Genomic DNA, 20,869 nt, shown 5'->3' on the forward strand with positions numbered 1-20,869 from the left:
GCATGTTCACCTCCATGATCGTCTGAGACCAGCCACCCGGACAGCTGCAGCAACAATCGGTTTGCATAACCAAAGAATTTCTGGACAAACTGTCAGAAACTGTCTCAGGGAAGCTCATCTGCATGCTCGTCGTCCTCATCGGGGTCTGGACATGACTGCAGTTCGTCGTCATAACCGACTTGAGTGGGCAAATGCTCACATTTGATGGCGCCTTTTGATGGCGCCTGGAACGTTGGAGAGGCGTTCTGTTCACGGATGAGTACCGTTTTTCACTGTTCAGGGCAGATGGCAGACAGCGTGTGTGGCGTCGTGTGGGTGAGCGTTTTGCTGACGTCAAAATTGTGGATCGAGTGGCCCATGGTGGCGGTGGCCCATGATGGCATTTTGAATGCACAGAGATACTGTGATGAGATCCTGAGGCCTATTGTTGTGCCATTCATCCACGACCATCACCTCATGTTGTAGCATGATAATGCTCGGCCCCATGTTGCAAGGATCTGTACACAATTCCTGGAAGCTGAAAACATCCCAGTTCTTTCTTGCATGGCCAGCATACTCACCGGACAAGCTCTGGATCGGCGTATACAACAGCGTGTTCCAGTTCTTGCCAATATTCTGCAACTTTGCACAGCTATTGAAGAGGAGTGGACCAACATTCCAAAGGCCACAATCAACAACCTGATCAACTCTATGCGTTGGAGATGTGTTGCACTGCGTGAGGCAAATGGTGGCCACACCAGATACTGACTGGTTTTCTGACCCCCCATAAGGCAAAACTGTGCACATTTCAGAGTGGTCTTATATTGTGGGCAGTCTAAGGCACACCTGTGCAATATTCATGCTGTATAATCAGCACCTTGATATGCCACACCTGTGAGGTGGGATGAATTATCTCGGCAAAGGAGAAGTGCTCACTAACACAGATTTAGACAGATTTGTGAACAGTATTTGAGAATAATGGGTCTTTTGTGTATGTAGAAAATGTCTCAGACCTTTGAGTTCAGCTCATGCAAAATGGGAGCAAAACCGAAAGTGTTATGTTTATATTTTTGGTCAGTGTATGACTTTCGGTGCTGCATGAAAGATACAAGCGTTTTGTTCTTTTGTTGGGTGATCGACATCACCTTTACAAAGGGCAATTATCATGAATGAGCATTCGTATGCATGTTAATTCCCAAAAATTTGATTCAGCAGCTTCTCCGAAGTTCGAAAAGAAATTTGATTTGTTCCGAATTAATTCGCCACAAATCGATATAAATCAGGTATACCTAGCCCAATCTGCCTAATCATATTCTTAGGTAAACTGATTTGTTACCATGAAGTGCAAGGAAATTCGGATTAATTTAGAATCAGTTATCTAAACTTTGGACCGAATTCCACTTTGAATGCTTTGCTTCACTCAACACTATTCCCAATAATTGTCCTGATCCATTGCCCACATCCATTGCCCTTAGTCTAGTTTCACACTGGCATTACAACCATCCAACAGGCTGTTCCGGCAGAGGAACAGCCTACCGGAGGTCATCATATCTGGTATAGGCAATGGGCTGAGGCAGGGAAAGGCAGTATCTGGCTATGCAAGATAAGATGAACTCTGGCAGGCTGTTTCTCAGATTTAACGCTGTTCCCCTGATTTTAACACCAGTGTAAAACTTGCCTTAGTTATAATTCCAGGCTGGTGAGAGGGTAGCTATGGTATACTTCATGAGATTAAAGACATAGCCCATAAAAATGTCTGCCCCCCGTAATCACTACTTGATCTCCAGTTGTGAGAACCTGCAACAACAATTACATGTTACCATAATATTCTTATGTTAGATGTTCATTTTCAAACTGCGGTAGGTAAATTATTATAAGGTCCATTTGGGCAAGAACTGACATGGATAAGTACTGTGTGGAATTCAACATTATAGACTGCTGCAATGTACAGTAATTATACCTAAAATATGACTGGTCTTGGTCTTTCTCTAAATTCTTTTGCTTGTTTTAGGTTGCGGCAGAACTAGCAGCTAAAGAAGAGGCCAAAGACAAAAAAAAGAAGGAAAAGGGAAAAAAGGAGAAGGGGAAAAAGAAAACAAAGAAGGAAAAAGATAAAGCTAAAGGAAAAAAGGGTAAAGGCAAGGAGGAGGTAAGAAGCCATCTCTGCTGATTCCATATGAAAAATTGAAAACTCTCAGAAGCCCATTAAGTCTGTATCAGATTTCATTTGTACAACAGATATATGGTCGCAGTATAAAAGTGCAGTAAACTGTATCAAATACCGGCATAAACAACATGTACTAGCAATAGAGGAACTTTACAAGCCCGTATCATGGGTGCTACGATTACTGTTCATATACAGAAAGAAATCCATTAGCTGGCAGATTGTGCAAGAAAAACACCGAAATACAAAAACAGAAAGTTATATTCCACAGGCACAACTTCCATTTTATCAGTGTGTTCTTTGATTTTTAAGATGGCTAAAGACCTTCATATCACCATCAGATAATGGACTGCAAACCTCGTAAATATAGCCTTTTATTCAGAGTTATTGAAAGTGACTGAACAGATAGGAAATGCAAAACACATGGAGAACCTATAACACGACTTTTGCAAAAATCTGGACTTTATTGTTATATATGAGTATAATTAAACAGCATCTTTCCTGGGTTTTCAGTCTGTCAGTCTTATCAGAAAAAGTTTTTCCTGTTCTGGCAGAGAACAGCCTGCTGGGGTTCTCCAGACCTGGCATAGCCGGATAGTGCGCGCCCCAGCTGGACCCTATTAGTTACTTTTCCTACTAGAAGTTTACATTTTTTAGAATTTTCATTTGTGATCAATAAAGACTATCTCAGTATTATTGTGATGTTAAAAAAATGTATTTTATGAATAAGTGCTGATAAATGGTGATCAGATGAATGGATGGAACAGGCACCTATAGATTGTGCTAAGCTTTCTCAATTATGACACTTGCTGGTAAATCTTGATGGTAAATCTTTGATGGTGGTCAGTACTTGGAGAAGGCACTGGGCCGTGGTGGGCAGCTTTGTGGAGAATGATGGTATAGATGATGTTCAGCAGTAGAAGAGCTTATGGAGGGTGATCAGCTTTCTGGATACAGAATGTTCAGAGATGTTGGTCAGCATTAGATGACTTACTAACATGCTGGTCAGATTTGATGACATCTGCTGAAAAGAGCACTCTGTAGATGACAGGTGCCAAGGTGTTGGTTAGCACTCTGTAGGTAAAAGTTGCTGAGATGTTGGTCAGCATACTGGAGAAGACAGACGGGTGCTGAGATGTTGGTCAGCATACTACAGAAGACAGGTGCTGAAATGTTGGTTAGCATCTTGGAGGAGAGAAAGTGCTGCTAGATGATGATCAGCTTCCTGGAGAGGAGTAGGATTTGACAGCTAGTACTCAGGAATTAAACATCTGGAGCTGGGGGGTCGTCCTGTACAGTAAAATCTATTTGTTCAAACCAGGTATGCATCAAAGTTGTTCTTTTATATATTATCTAACTATACTTTATACAGTATATCATATGGTCAAAAGGGTTATCCGAGGCTGGAAATACCTCCCCTACTGCTCGGGCTCCTCGCACTGATTTTACTTACCTGGCTCCCCGCATCGTTCCTGGTCCCCACACGGCCGCCACTGATTCTCCCCTTGCACGGATGAAAACAACTGGTGTCAGGGCAGCCAATGGCAGACGGGGACGGTGACGAGCCTCCTTAGCATCGCGGGTGATACTAGGGAGGCTCGTCTTAGTCACAGGCTACCATTGGCTAACCCCCCACCACCACCACCACGACACCGGATGTTTTCATCCGCGCACGAGGAGAAGCTGCGGCGGCTCTGCGGGGACCAGAAGCGGCCCGGGGAGCCATGTAAGTAGAATCAGTGTGAGGAGCCCGGGCAGTAGGGGAGGCATTTCCAGCCTCGAATAACCCCTTTAATTGGGATTTGTAAGATGAAAGCAATTATTTATTAAATTCAATTATATGCATAACATTAGTTCACTTAACTGATAAAGAAGTTGATACTGTAGTTAAAACTTGCATTTACTTACCTGATTATCATATAAGGAATCACCAGTAGTCAACATTCCCTTCAGAGTATCTACAGTGGCTGGTTACACCAGAGGTCCCTACGTGGTCGCTTTCATGCAATGCATAGGCACGAAGATAGGTGTCTGTAGACAAAAAAGGTTAACCAGGAACTTGAGTTAGGCTACTTTCACACTTGCGGCAGGACGGATCCAACAGGCTGTTCACCATGTCGGATCCGTCCTTCCGTTATTTCGCCGTGCCGCCAGACCGCCGCTCCGTCCCCATTGACTATAATGGGGGCGGAGCTCCGGCGTAGCACGGCGGTGCACAACGAAAGCCGCAGGACTAAAAAGTCCTGCATGTCCGACTTAGCGGAAGGACGGATCCGACATGGTGAACAGCCTGTCGGAACCGTCCTGCCGCAAGTGTGAAAGTACCCTTTAGAAAGGTGGACACTAATAAACAAGCACAAAGATGCAGCATCATATTGTACTGTACAGGTATAGTATTTAAAGGGGTTTTACAGATCTTAGTAAATCTTCACAAAGCAAATTTCTTTCTACAATTCGACAAAGCAGCCGAATAGAATTTTCGAGTAATTCACTCAACACTAGATCTCAATAATGAACATGACCTCCTGTGTCTACATAATCAATACTTTTATGTTCTTAAACCACAAGGAAACTTCTCCAAGTCTCAGTTACCCCTTCCTCTCACTATGTGACTTCAGTGCTGTAGACAGACCTCATACTCTGGAAATACTGGAAATATAAAGAAGGACGTATGTACGTATGTTCCATGATCACTCAAAAACGCAACCATCGATTTCAACTAAACTTGGTATACACATCCCTTGCTATCTGGAAAGCAATCTTGTGGGGGTCACAGCTCTCTAGGATGTACCGTTCCTGAGATATTCCCAAATAATTACCTGCATTAGCCAATACAAGCCTGCAAGTCTTTCTCTTCATATCCCAACTGTCATACACACGGTCACATGTCCCTTATCAGCCAATAGAAGCTCGCAGGCCCTTAGTCTCCACATACACACAGTTTTACTCAGGCGACGTGACAGTCGCAGAAAAATCCATCTTGGATGGATTTTTTGCAACTGTTGTGTCGCAGTCGCAGCATGTCACATGTCGCAGTGCAACACCACAGCCTATCACTATAAAAATAGTTGAGACAAAATGTTGTGCGACACATGTCGTCGTGTAGCCCTAGCATTAAAGGGGCAGGCTACTGTGGAGGTCACTGTTAAAGGGGTGGGCACTGTGGAGGTCACTGTTAAAGAAGCGTTCACTGTGGATGTTACTGTAAAGGGGGAAGGCCGCTGTGGAGGTCACTGTTAAAGGGGTGGACACTGTGGAGGTCACTGTTAAGGGGGCAGGGGCCACTATTAAAGGGCAACTGCTGTGGAGGTCACTGTTAAGGCAGCAGGGTACTGTGGAGGTCACTGTTAAGGGGAAGTGCCCCTGAGGAGGTCACTGTCAAGGGAGTGGGGTGCTGTGAAACTCACTGTTAAAGGGGTGGTCTGCTGTGAAGGTCAAAGTTAAGGGGATGGGCTGCTGTGGAGGTCCCATTTTAAAGTGTTGGGGCACTGTCGGGGGTCAGTGTTAAGGGGTGGGGGACTGTGGAGTTCACTGTTAAAGGGGCGGGATGCTGTAGAGGTTACTGTTATGGGGGATACTGTCGATATATTTTAATGACACACACAAATATTAAATGAAATAGATGAAATTATACCCGTGCGAAGCCGGGTCCTTCTGCTAGTACAGTAAATAAAGAATAAAAGAATTAGCAATAAGAATAGTAAATGCCACTACAGGAACTAATAGCGATAACTTTCCTAACAGCATCTTATTCCATATTTATATGTATGACTTCTGTTCCCCTAAGCATTAAATATGTGTATTCATCACCACCAGAAGGGACAAATAACATTGACAATGATAGAGAGATTGCCTTAACCACAGAAGAGTTTTATCATATCTAAGTCTACTAAAGTCAGAAGTATATTTTTTACACATTTGCTTAAAAAGTTAGGATTTTGGAAAAGTAAAGAAATGAATATAACTTATTCAATATTTAATGTACATACCTGTTGTTAGGCTGAATGTTATGGTGTATGGATGCTGAGCAGAGATCTTGTGCTCGGGCCATTAGGGTGATTAGCTTACTGGACTATTATTTCCTGCTCTTGGCTCAGCTGAATCAGGAAATGGACAGGCAGACAGGTGAAGGGTCCGGGTGTATTGGGGCAGTATGACAGTGTGCACTCCAAGCTGGACAAACAAATGGGACCTCCTCAAAGAAGATTGTTTGATGAAGATTGGCCCTTCCTTAGCCTCACTGTGTGGTACTGAGATCTGCCTTGTCACATACTCATCTATGGTATTTTGCTGATTTTGAGTGATGACTCTATTTTTCCTGATTCCAGTTCATCCCAATTAATTGAAGAGAAAAAGGCATGCTAACATATGCTTCCTCTGATTCCGAATCTTAGAGACTTGTCCTTGCACAGGAGCCCTGTTAGCAAGTCTTTAATGGCATGGTCAAAGTGTTCAGATGTTTCTCAGTTTTGGACCATGTCAGTGACTTGTGCAACCTTCTCTGCAGGTCTTAGACCAGTGACCAAACCATTTGTAATTAAGCCTAAAGAAAATCAGTCTTCTGCAGCAGAATATGGTTCACCGTTGTACTGTTGTGGTTCCATGAAAGTCTACTTCTCTCGTTGATCTGACAGTCAAGCCAAAATCTATGATCTTAATGTGACCTTGACTAGTCAGCAAGATGTTGTGAACAATGCCTTTTAGAATGGATGAACTGAATTACACCTACCATCTCTGCAACTAGAAATCTCATGGTGCAGGGGTGTATTAGACAATTCTTGGCCAGTTCATCATCAACGAACGTTCGCGGGAACACTCATTAACGATGATCCGGCAGTCTAATACTGCCACCGACTGCCTGATGAATGAGCAAACTCGTTCATGAGCTTGTTCATCAGGCAGTTGTGATTTTTAAGCACATGTCGGGTCCACTATTTATAGAGGGTCTTTTTCTCCCACCTTGGTGCTTCAGTGTTTTTCCCTCTTCAAATGCAACATTTTATTTTTTTATACTTGTTGCACTTTCTATTTTAAGTCTTTTAGAGGGTGCACTTTAGTCTGTTTCCCCTTTGCGAGATCCCCTCTTATTTTTAGAGATCTTGATTGAGCTTTGATGTTCTGTTATTGTTTTATAAGTTGTCCTTAAGTCCCCAAATTTATACGTTTTCTTCTGCAAACCGTCTCCACTGGTTCTGCAGGCCATGAAGAAATGAGTTGTTATAAGGCACCTGAATAGGAGGTTGGGTATTGCTCACCTGCTCGTTGAATCCCTCCTCTGGATCTTCTATGTCAGGTCATCTCCATTTTGTTGTTATCTCCTCATTCTCCTCTCCATTTTCTCTGTCTTCTCTTGATGGTGTTGTTCTTTTCTTTCTCTTTCTACCAGGTCCAGTGTTGAATTGTGAATGTCAACCAGTGTAGAATCCCCAGTATATCCTCATGCACAGGTTGTCATCTCTAAGGGTGGACCTGTCAGTACTGAACTGTAGATTTATGTCTGCGTTTTTATGCATTAAGTTGCATTAAGTTGACATTAGCAGGAATTGGTTGTTAGAGTGACAATTCGTTACAGGGTGTCAGTTGCCTGTCGGAAACAAAACGTAGCCTACTATCAGCCTTTAAGTATTAGTTGGTACCCTGGGTAGATGTCTTTGCTGTATCTCCGCTTCAATAAAAATAAAAATATACATGACATAAAATTTAATTGAACCATACACTCTGATACAACACATAGTTAAAGGGGTTGGCCACTTTATATATAATAAGTACAGGAGAGAGGGTAATGGAGATATTTGCAGCTTACTAATATATAGTCTTCAGAGGTTATGCCCCATTTTCTAACTTTATGAAGCAGACACAGCAGAGAGGGAGAAGTCATCTCTTCACTTTGGTATTGTAACGTTTAGTGACTATAACCAAACCCCACAATCCTGGCTGTTATACTGCCAATTCAATTCTCCAAACCTTTACTCACCCATTTGTTCCCCAAAAATTACACGGACACTTGGTTTGGATTGAATTGGCCACAGCAGTCATTTTATTAGCAAGACAGTAGATAGAAATAAAATATCTCTATTAAACGGTAGAAATAAGAATTATACCAAGTCCAACCATACCAAAATCAGAAACAATAAAAAATTTAGGGAATCCTTGGAGCTGTAAAGTTCTGAGGTTGAACATATATCCATTGATTTCCTTATTTTAACTGAAGAAAATAATAGAACCCTTAAAATATATACTTTTAATTGGTATACTTAAAACGACCCTTATTGGTCAACCCTAATTCAGAAAAACCATGGGTCTAGAAGCAGGTGTAAATGAGGATACAACCATGGGAGGAAACACTCTTTCCCTACAATGATCCTAGATAATCCTCAGCCCGGAGGCATCCCCTAAAGGTGAGGATCCTCCGTCCCTGTACCTGCCCTAGATAACCCTAAGAAACGCCCTAAAAGCCAAATGGTACCCCGTTACCCCGACGCGTTTCCCCCCAGCATTTGGGTTCATCAGGGGGTACAAACACAGAGTCAATAAAGGGCTAATCAAAGGCAGTGACTGTCCCACCCCCCACTTCTCCAAACCCCCGACACTTCTCAACCGTTTAGCTGCATAATGTACATATTGTGTGCTCCTTAAATAAAATTGTGCCCCTTTACGTAAAAATGCTCCTCGGGCCCTTAAGTAATAATATCCTTTGCAGGCCCTTAAGAAATAATACCCTATGTGCTTAAAACACGAGGCATATTTCTCCCTGTTCAGATAGTGTCCTGGCATAGGTGGTGTGATGCAGTGATGTCATCAGGCCACCTGAGCCAGGACACTGACGTCCTATTTGTGATCTGGCATCCTACAGCTGCAGGCCTAAATTGCCCCTTGCCCAGACAAATTCAACCCTGGTGGACCCAGGGTCACCACCACCAGCTACACCTCTTCTGCTGCTGCTGCATTTAAATAAAAAATTAGACTTTTGCTCGTCATTTATTCCCCTCAAAGTAGAGTAGAACAGGAGATGGGCTGGCAGCAGAATGAATTGTGACAGGTGAGGATGCTTATGTGGTCACCAGGTAGGCTCCAATCCTTTTTTGTACATAGAAAGAACAGACACTGCCCTAACAATAGTGTAAGTTCTATTAGATGCTGTGTTATGGGTATATTTTCTTTCATATGGTGTCAATTTATTGCCTATATGATTGCATCATACAGTGACATACAAAGAAAATAGCCATGAATCACTGCAAGGAGATTGGGGGGAGGCGGGGGACTGTTCTCCATATGAATACACCAAAGTCATAAACTATGTTCTTGTGTATTCTATGATCACTCCTATTACTCAAATGGACACCACAGTCTGAGGACAGAGCTGCTTTACATACACTTTATTAGAGACTGTGTAAATGGACACTGCCACAAGAGGTGCAGGAGTGTGTCCTCACACCTCAGGTAGTACCTGGCATTGAAAAGTCCATGGTTCTCAGGGGCAGAACTCTATCAATGGACATCGACACCATATCTTTGTGGCTACTGGTGGCTATTGTGGCTTTTGCTAGAAGCCACAATTTTCCAGACATCCCCAGCTATAGAAGCTGGATGCCCTGGAATTGGCTGAGTTTAGTCCTTTGCTCAGTTGACCTTGTGGGTTTTCTTTGTTTTCGACAAGTCAGGCTAGTGTTCTTCATAAACAGGAAATGCCACAGTTGTAGGGTAGTAGATGTCCCTTTTATTCCAACCCAACAACCTCCAGAGAGGCAGTAGAGAGGAGAAATAAATGGACTATGGAACAGCCTGCCAAGACCTGCTCAGATGTTTTCAGAGCACTATGACATAAATAGAGAAGATGACGCAGCAGGATAGGGATGTTGCAGGCTCCTTTCCCACCATTGCGGGATTGGGTGAAGGAAAGCCTACTCTGGTCTATGTTCAGAACTGGCATTGCAACTCCCATAAACGTTGAACTTAACTAATGTATGAAACTATTTGCAGTAAAATTGAATTAACAACACATTTTGAATAATTTCCCCGTAGATTTTAAAACAAATCTCTGCAGAATGTGGACGTGCTCTATAAATTGAATTAAGAGAGGCCTGTTATCATCATCCTCCCCATTTCCCAAACTAATTTTGACATCGCCTTTTCACAATGGCAGGCAGAAACATGAATGGACTGGGTGCTCCTTATAGAACTTTCTGTGTTTTAGTGAAAAGGATTCAATGACTGCAGCAATTTTTGAAACACTGCCAAAGGGGACAACATTATTATATTATACTATCAAAATGTATCAACAAGTAACACAAGTCTAATGTAGTCCATATGTTATGTGTCAAAAACATCCTAATATTTCCATTACAGCCTAACTCCACGTGGAATTAGTGTTTAGTGTCAAGCAAACGAGATCTATTTTCTAGTACAGAGTAGGAGCTACAAAACGTGCTAGAGTATTAACTGGTTAGCTAATGTTTTTACCTTGTATGTTCAAAGTTCTACCTACATTACCACTGAAGACTTTTCATTTAACCAATTTGAACAGGGCGGTGACAAAGTAAAAGTGCAATATAAGAAAATAAGTCAATATCTATGGTCAGAAGTCTTAAATAATCTTGGTTGCTTGTTTTGAAATGAGTTGGCAGGCTGGTAACTTCAGTGGGCAATCTCAAGATATTATACAGTCAGGTCCATAAATATTGGGACATCAAGACAATTCTAACATATTTGGCTCTATACACAACCACAATGGATTTGAAATAAAACAAACAAGATGTGCTTTACCTGCAGACTGTCAGCTTTAATTTGAGGGTATTTATATCCAAATCAGGTGAACGGTGTAGGGATTACAACAGTTTGCATCTGTGACTCCCACAGTGAAGCAAGCCATCATTAGGCTGAAAAAACAAAACAAACCCATCAGAGAGATAGCAAAAACATTAGGTGTGGCCAAAACAACTGTTTAGAACATTCTTAAAAAGAAGGAACGCACCGGTGAGCTCAGACCACGGAAAGCAACTGTTGTGGATGACCGAAGAATTCTTTCCCTGGTGAAGAAAACACCCTTCACAACAGTTGGCCAGATCAAGAACACTCTCCAGGAGGTAAGTGTATGTGTGTCAAAGTCAACAATCAAGAGAAGACTTCACCATAGTGAATACAGAAGGTTCACCAGAAGAAGTAAACCATTGGTGAGCCTCAAAAACAGGAAGGCCAGATTAGAGTTTGCCAAACGACATCTAAAAAAGCCTTCACAGTTCTGGAGCAACATCCTATGGACGGGTGAGACCAAGATCAACTTGTACCAGAGTGATGGGAAGAGAAGAGTATGAAGAAGGAAAGGAACTGCTCATGATCCTAAGCATACCACCTCATCGGTGAAGCATGGTGGTGGTAGTGTCATGGCGTGGGCATGTATGGCTGCCAATGGAACTGGTTCTCTTGTATTTATTGATGATGTGACTGCTGACAAAAGCAGCAGGATGAATTCTGAAGTGTTTCAGGCAATATTATCTGCTCATATTCAGTCAAATGCTTCAGAACTCATTAGACGGCGCTTCACAGTGCAGATGGACAATGATTGACCCAAAGCATACTGCAAAAGCAACCAAAGAGTTTTTTAAGGGAAAGAAGTGGAATGTTATGTAATGGCCAAGTCAATCACCTGACCTGAATCCGATTGAGCATGCATTTCACTTGCTGAAGACAAAACTGAAGGGAAAATGCCCCAAGAACAAGCAGGAACTGAAGACAGTTGCAGTAGAGGCCTGGCAGAGCATCACCAGGGATGAAACCCAGCGTCTGGTGATGTCTATGCGTTCCAGACTTCAGGCTGTAATTGAATGCAAAAGATTTGCAACCAAGTATTAAAAAGTGAAAATTTGATTTATGATTATTATTATGTCCCATTATTTTTGGTCCCTTAACAAGTGGGAGGCACATATGAAAACTGTTGTAATTCCTACACCGTTCACCCGATTTAGATGTAAATACCCGCAAATTAAAGCTGACAGTCTGCAGTTAAAGCACATCTTGTTCGTTGCATTTCAAATCTATTGTGGTGGTGTATAGAACCAAAAAATGTTGAATTGTGTCGATGTCCCAATATTTATGGACCTGACTGTATGTGGTACAAGCTACAGTACATTTTCCAAAAGTTCTCTAGTCTCTCCTGTGCATTCAAGGTTTATCAAGATACCTGGCATGGTTGTATCAGTAGGTCTTGGAGGGTTTGCAAGCTTTTTTCACACTGTCTGTTTACCAGTAGTGCATATGTTCAACCTACAGGCCCCATTATACTGACAGTGGTGTTATACCATTCTTTGGTGTCGACAATTGTTTCCACTTTTATAGTGCATGAAGTAGCGTAGAAAACTGCACTATTCCCTACAGTGGCATCCAAGAAAATACTCTGTGTGGCATAGAGTTTTTTAATATGAGTGGGTAAAGGATGCTACTCAGTGGTATCCATTAAATAATATGCACCTGAGGTTTACACCTTGATACTGCAGACTGCAAATAATGCAAACATCGTTTGAGACTGATACTCAGGCTAGTCTAACCAGTGGCTGTAACAGCTACCTCCACACATTGTGGATTAACCATGGTTTCTCAGGGTGGATTCTCATGGGGAAAACCACAGCATAAGGGCTTGTTCACACGACCGTGTGAAGCCCGTGTAGTGGTCCGCAATGCATGGGCACCGTCCGTGGGGCAGCCGCATGGGGATCGCACACCCATTCATTTGAATAGGTCCACAATCCGTTCGTTCTGCAAAAATATAGAGCCGTTTCTATCTTTTTGTGGTGCGGAGGCACGGAACAAAACCCCAGAAAGCACTCCATAGTGCTTCCGTAGTGTTCCGTTCCGTGCTTCCGTTCCGCACCGTACCGGATTTACGGACCCATTAAAGTGAATGCACACGGAACGGTGCCCGTGAATTGCGGATCGGCAAATCCGGTCTGCAATACGGCAACGGGCAGCACACGTTTGTGTGAATGAGCCCTAATACAGTACTAGCAAAGTGAATGAGATTACACATGTACACTCTTTTTTTTATTCCATTGGAAAACTCAGCTGCTGGGCAGATTTGGAAATCCACAGTGTGTAAATTATTTGTGAAATTTTTGGTGCAGATTTCACCCTTTTCAATGGAAGGGTGAGATCTGCAGCAATACTGCATCAAATCCATAACAAAATCCGCAAGTAAGGGTGGGTTCACACTAGTGTTAGGGATTCCGTTATGGCTGTCAACAGGACTTTGTTTTCGGTCTTGCATAACGGGACCCAGACGGATCCGTTATGCTTTCCCATAGACTTCTATTAGGACGGAGCAAAACGGAATACCTCTTAAAGGCTTCCGTTTTTCATTTGGTCATAATGGAAGTCTATAGGCATCAAAACGGATCCGTCCTTCCGTCTTATGGATTCCGTTATTTTCCGTTATAACGGAAATCCATAACGGACTCCATAACGCTAGTGTGAACCCACCCTTAGGGTACGGCCATACGGTCAGGATTCTGCATGCAGTTTTGGAAGCTAAAACCACCAGTAGTGAATTCAAAACAGTCATATCTGTCCTTTATACTTTCTCTCTTTTTTATGATCCTCCTTCCAAAACCACATGCAGAAACCTGACTGTGTGGCTGTACCCAAACAGGTGGATTTTGATGCAGATTTGGTCAGAAATGCTCAGAAATCTGCATGAAAATTTGTGCAAGTCTACCCTCACCTGTGTGCAGGTAGCCTTAATGTGTATAGGCATCTATTCCATGACTATATGCAGAGCAAATAAAAAACTCTTGGTGTAGTGGGGCTTGGTGTTTGTCTGAGCCCCCCACCTCCATCTATCTAAAGTCCATGATTCTTGGGTTAATTCTCCGCATTGCAAGGGAGTTTTACAGGTTCCTACCACCCAATACAAAAGAGTATGTTCTATGCAAATGTACATATATTTAATGTGCAAAAAAAAGAAAAAGATACTACCTAATCAACTTTCCACTATAGCAATCCATCTGTAATTTATTCTAGTCAGAATCAAAACTGCTGTCTATGTTCTCATAAAGCTACATAACGTTCATTGGTAAAATACCTTGAAGGCGAATCCTACAAGGTCCTAAATAATAGCAGCATTTTTAACAGGATTTTTTTTACTTTAATATCAGAAAGCTACTATTTCTCCTATGCCTTAGTTGGTGATACATTAAAGTGTCGTTTAGCAAAAGTGACACTTGGCTGAATGTTGAAGGACGGCAAACATGGTGTATTTTGTTGAATGACACGCACTGGCATCAGAGGGATTGTTGGCTCGGGGGAGTAGAAGGAATAGCCGCCAAGTTCCAAGAAAGCCAAGTGCGCCCCACAGGTCAGAAACGAAAGATGTGGTTACAATTTGATGGCAATCTCTGAAAATATGCATTTAATCAGTGTGTAACTGTAGTCTTCTCACCATCCACCCTTTCCACCGGCCCCAGAAATAACAAAACATAGGCTCCATACATCCTTCTTGAAGGACAGGGATTATTAAAGGATTATTATTTAGACTTTGTTGCCACAAATCTTTCCTGACATACTAACGTGTTTTCTAGCAGTGGTATTTAATATTAAACAAATTGGAAGCTGGTTCCTTGCCCAATTTCCATAAAACTTCACTACAGTACTCAAATAGTAGTGAAGATCTGACTCCACTATGTGACACCTAATTATCCAAGACTTGGGAGACAAATACATCAGGTTGCACTGTGAATGCACTATATTTTTTATTAAAAATACACAACTTACCTTATTTTATAGCTGTTTCCTGCTAAAGGTTATGAATAGGCGTACGTTGCTAGCGCCCAAGGTGTGGTTGCAGTGTCGGACTGGGGTGCCTTGGGCCCACCAGTGGAATTGATTCTGGGGGCCCACCGTACAGCTACCATAAATGCAGTGGCGTAGCGTGGGTTGCCAGCACCCGGGGCAAGCCAAGTATTGCGCCCCCCCCCCCTCCCCCCCTCCCACACACACACACACACACACACCTGTGGCCACGCCGCCTTTTACAGATAATGTAGTAGATATCACTTGCAGTCCTATGTAACACCACAGATAACACAGTAATAACTCTCTGAGTACAAATAATGTAGTAGATATCACCTGCAGTCCTATGTAACACCACAGATAACATGGTAATAACTCTCTGTGTACAGATAATGTAGTAGATGAGTGTGAGCCCCCAGATTTCAGAACACGCACAGTGTGACCTGAAGCCTGGGGCAGAATGCAGCAGTGTGGGCTAAATTCTATATCCACCCTGCCGTCACTACAGAACATACAGGTTAATACAGAACCACATACCTCTTACATCCAGTGACGTCTCCTCTGATGTAGATGTCCTCTTTCTTCATCTTCTCCTTTCAGACCAGACCACCATTTTTCAGACATTTCTCGTCTCTGCAGTTTGACAAAAAAAATAACTTAGTTTACTACTTTTCCATCATCCTCCCATTTTCTGGACAAATCATCCTACCACCCCCAATACTGTGCTGCTGTTCTCCCCAATATTATACTGCAGAAACAGATAAGTCCCCTGATAATACTAGTACCACACAGATAATACCCCCTTCTATAATTATTGGCACACAGTGCCCAAAAATAACTGCACCCAGCAAATAGTGTCCCTGACACTAATAGTGTAAACATAATGTCCTCCAAAAATAATTGTGGTAAGCTGATACTGTGCCAAGGTGCCCCCACAGTAATAGTGCTTCCAAAAGTCCCACCAATAGTAATAATTCCCTGCTAGAGCACACATGGTAGTAATAGTGCTCCTACAGGGCCCCCAACATGTCCCCACTGTGCCCCAGAAGAAAAAATGCTCAAATAATGCCCATACTAGTAATCATGTTCCCCAGTAGTAATAAAGCCCACCATAATGCCCCACCCAGTAGTAATAATTCTCCCCCTTATAATGTGTGCCAGTGCAAAAATGCCCCCTTTTAATGCCCCCAGTTGAGATAATGTTCCCATAGTGCCCCATAATGTGCCAGCATAAAATACCCCTATATAGTGCCCCCAGTAAATGCCCCCATAGTGCTCCTCTCCCGCCTTCCTCCTAGTGCCCCCCATAATGTGTCCCAGTATAAAATGCCCCTATACAGAGCCCCCAATATAAAATACCCCTTCTTTGTGGCCTCAGTAGAAGCCCCTATAGCGTTCCTCTCCCCCCATAGTGCCCCCCATATAAAATACCCCTTCTTGTGGCCTCAGTAGATGCCCCAATAGTGCCCCCAATAATGTGCCAGGAGGAAGTGCCCCCATAGTGCCCCCCAATAATGTGCCAGTAACAAGTGCTCCCATAGATGCCCCAATAGTGCCCCCCAATAATGTGCCAGTAAGAAGTGCCCCCATAGATGCCCCCATAGTGCCACCCAATAATGTGCCAGTAAAAAGTACCCCCAATAATGTTCCAGTAAGAAGTTCCCCCCTGGATGCCCCCACAGTGCCCCCCAATAATGTGCCAGTAAGAAGTGCCCCCATATATGCCCCCCAATCATGTGCCAGTAAGAAGTGCCCCCATATATGCCCCCCCCCAATCATGTGCCAGTAAGAAGTGCCCCCCCATCATGTGCCAGTAACAAGTATTGTACCATATAAAAAAATAAACACTTATACTTACCTCCATCAGGGTGGCAGCGATGCGATGCAGGCCTCTTCCGGCCTGTGTCCTGCGCTGTACAGCTCAGGTGGCATGATGGCATTGCGCCACCTGCACCGGCCTCTGATAGGCTGCAGGCCTATCAGAACGGAGACGCCTCTCCCCTGCCCCGCAGCATCCATCTGTATCGCTGTCCTGAGGACGACGATACAGATGACTATGGAGATGAGCGCTTCCACAATGGAAGCGCTCATCTCCATGTGCCCTGCCACCGCCCCCCACTTATCACCAACGCCCCCCCCCCCCCCCCCACGCTACGCCACTATTAGACTGTAACTAGGGGCCCACTGAGGATTTCCCCGGCTTCCCGGTGGGCCAGTCCAAGCCTGTGTGGTTGGGCTGTCATGTAAGCGTCATTAGCTTAATGTAAGGGAACATCCACATGGTCAGGTTACCTGAAGCAGTTTGGGAAGCCAAAATTAGGAGTGGATCATAAAAAGAGAAAAATTACTAAGGGCAGATATGATTTTTCATCTTTTTTTTATTTACTCCTGGTTTTGGCTTCCAAAACTGCATCACGAAACCTGAAAGTAAAGCTGTACCCTAAGGGTATAGCCATATGGGACAGATATGGTGCAAATTTTCACCATAATGCAGAAGCAGCAAAGTGGATGAGATTTTCAAAAATTGCTGCAGGAAATTAACACAGCTTGACCTGTAGTGTAAATTTTAAATCTCTAGAATGCTAATTTATATAGCGCATTTTACCAAAGAGGGCAAAATCTGTGGGGTTTCCACAGGTGAGTAGGTATAGGGGGTGCAGGGGTAGCATCCGCTATCGGGCCCAGGAGCATCAGGGGGCCCAAAAACCCTTGCGCCGCATAAGAAGACACCTGTATTACAGAAAGTGCATGCTGGTCAAGTTACACCTCTGGCTGGAGGGAAGGGGTTAGGTCAAGAATTTGGCATGGGGGGTGGCATTAAAATTTTTGACTCAGCCAGCACACATGCCCCTGGCTAAAAAGCACTGAGGGAAGGGGGCCCAAGCTGAACTCATGCACCAGGGCCCATGAGCCTTTAGCTACGCCCCTGAGAACCCATGTATATTTATGCTATGAATTCTGCAACAAAATACAAACAATTTAGTGCAGATTTTACTACTGTGGATTTCCAGCCAGGGGTTGATTGGCCATAGATCTTACAGGGAAATTCCCCGGTGGGCCGATGCCCAGTGTGCCAATTGAGCCAGTCAGTGGTTGGGGATGTATTTTGTGATGGCTGGTGGAATTTGGCTCTGTTGGGGTGGTATAATGTGTCACAATATGGTATTGTTAGGCCCTGCCTTCCATCAATTTGGACCCGACTACAAAATGGGGCCACTTTTAGTTTTTTTTCCTGGGCCACTTTAAGTTCCCAGTCCACCCCTGTTTCCAGCAGATAGATAAGTCCACAACATATACGTTTTGTCTGAGTGTAACATAAGGGTATGTTCACATGGGAAAAATCCAAGTGTTTTGCCTGTGGAACTCATGGCAAAAAGCCGAGGCACAGCCTTGGGTTTCTTCAGCAGGTCCTTCCATGTCCCTTGATTAGCCCCATTTATTGATTATAATCAGTGTGTTGCCTCCCGCCATGGTCTCCACACTCTTTCTGGTGCAGAAATCACTTGCCGGATAGGGCAGGACACATTCTTTTTGGGAGACAGATTTGAGGCAATCTTTTACATTGATTCCAAAGCGGTTTCCATGCATCAAAGCAAGGCCTAAAAGTGGGCCCATTCACACAACTGTATATATGTTTTCGGAGCCGATGTGGACCCATTCATTTCCTTCCGAGGTCCCGCAAAATAGATAGAACATATCCCAATATGCATTTCTATCATAGGGCTGGCCATTCCGTTCCGTAAAATGCGGAATGCAAATGGCCAGTATTCGTGTTTTGCGGATCCATAATTTGTGGTCCGCAAAAAATGGATACGGTCTTCTGAATGAGCTCTTAGTCTGTTACTGGGAGTATTGTAGAAAAAAAACTGTGAGCCAAGCAGAGAGGGAAAAGGAAGAAGAGAGTTGTTTTACATAAGTATATGCATAAATTGCCTAATAGCTCCGCCGAAAATGCCGGTGCTATATAAATAGTGACTAATAAAATAAATATAGAAAATTAGGTATACGGCTACAGCTTTTCAAAAGAATGCATGAAAGGACCTAGATTCAATGACATCATATTTTCCATCATAGTCTTTACTGAGTGGTGATATTTTTGTTAGATTAAAGATAATAATAATTACATTATTAAATTATATATTTAATTCATTGAAAAAAAATAGTATATTAACGAATGGGATGTTTATTGGTAAGATAATATGAGGTGAAAGCACCGGCTACGTTCCCTTTTTGAAACAGGGGTTATTAACCTTTAGTCGATGAGATAATTCCTTGCAGATATGGATAATTGAAAACTCTGCCATATTAAAATAAGCAGTGCTCTAATTAAATGTATGCAGTACTGAACATGAACCATATATCTATATGATCACACGTGGTATCTATCTTTCCAATCATCCGTGCTTTCCGAGCATGAACTTATGAACCCTTATTACTTTTCACTTATCAACTTGAGAGAACGTGACTTGTCACCCCATCTGGCATATTTTTCTCAATTATATTAGTAATATGTGGGAGGAGGAAATCAGGACATTGGTACTTAGCCAACATCAGACACATGACTACTATAATATTCTATAGAAATAAGATTAATATTAGATTTCCTTAGTGATTCCATATTATTGAAATCACCAATTCACCATTTACTGATACTTTTCACATACTGCCTTAGTAGGGCTCAGTTAAAAGGTTTGTTTGATTTAGAAAATCCATTAGGGGAGAAGCGTACTCTTTTCAGGACCCTCATCTCTTAGCTCTGGAGGACTCAACAGGTCTGTACCTTACACAGACAGACCACTGATTTCAGTGACAATCCTGCAATATTGAATTTCTTCTGTGATGACACTGCAAGGGATTTGAACACTCACTTCTAGGTTCTCTTTACTGATTACATCTGATTGTGGGGAGTCCAAACTTGTGATCCATTTATCTTCAGGGGACCATTCTAACAAATAATGATTTCCAAAGCAGAGAAGCCCCTTAAATGAAATCACCTTTGCATAACATAACTGGTAAGAGACATATAGGTCTACGTATCACACAACCTTTCCGTGGATTCATCTGTGGTGATTAGTAATTAACACAGTAAAAGATAAATGTGTTATATTAAAAATTGTCTTCAACTCTTTAGGAGGAAGAACCAGGTTGGAAAATGAACCCAAGTCAATTTCTGCCAGACGTATCATCGGCAACCAACACTTATGAAGGTGAGTCTTGTAATGAAAAGTGAAAATTAAAAACTATTTGTACAATGTATAATATATTTTGGGACTGATCCAGACAACATTTGTGGGAAAAGTTCTGCAAGTTCTAGTGAAGCTCGAAAACATAAATGGATAAAATGTAAAGTTCAGCCTTTGCATTGTCCATCAACTCTCAATGTCTGCTTCACTTGCAGGTGTTTGGAAAAATCGGAACGAGTCTTGGAATCTCCATCAGACCCATGATTCTGAGCTCATCAAAGAAGATAAGAGGAAGGAAGTAGAAGAAGAGATAAGGATACAGGTTTGGCTGCAATAAATGGCCATAGAAGTCCTCCTCAACTAATTTTCCCATACTTGAATCACTATGACAGGAATATTTGAATAGCCCACTTATGAAAATATCAGCAGATTGCTGATTGTTATGAGTGCGACTGATACCTAAAAAAGATTACATTAAAATTCACCTTATTTTTTATATTCTTATAAGGTGGATGAGCTGATGAGACAAGAACTCCAAAACTTGAAACTGGCCGTAGACCGAGATAAAAACAAAAAGAAAAAGGGGAAGAAAGGAGGGAAGGTGAGTAAGAGGATTATGGCTACTGTAATTCTGAGACAGGCAGACATTAAAATTGTTAATTGTATAGAAGAAAGCTTAATTCCAATTCCATAGAGTATTATGGAGATTAAAAAGAGATTATGCCTACCTGGACTTTAAAAAAAATCCACTTTGCCATGGTGACTA

The 20,869-nt window shown here is 42.6% G+C and overlaps 1 protein-coding gene across 2 annotated transcripts in view; it reads left to right on the forward strand.

Moving 5' to 3' along the window:
* The window catches only part of IQCA1 (IQ motif containing with AAA domain 1), a 280,666-nt gene that overhangs the window by 234,615 nt on the left and 25,182 nt on the right, over positions 1-20,869 (forward strand). For both annotated transcript variants that reach the window (XM_040441110.1, XM_040441111.1), the window contains exons 8-11: positions 1,991-2,128; positions 20,052-20,127; positions 20,319-20,425; positions 20,612-20,704. In XM_040441110.1, the coding sequence (XP_040297044.1) occupies positions 1,991-2,128; positions 20,052-20,127; positions 20,319-20,425; positions 20,612-20,704 (414 nt within the window). The remainder of the gene's footprint in view (positions 1-1,990; positions 2,129-20,051; positions 20,128-20,318; positions 20,426-20,611; positions 20,705-20,869) is intronic.

This window comes from Bufo bufo, chromosome 7 (genome assembly GCF_905171765.1).
Source record: "Bufo bufo chromosome 7, aBufBuf1.1, whole genome shotgun sequence".
Classification (NCBI taxonomy): Eukaryota; Metazoa; Chordata; class Amphibia; order Anura; family Bufonidae; genus Bufo; species Bufo bufo.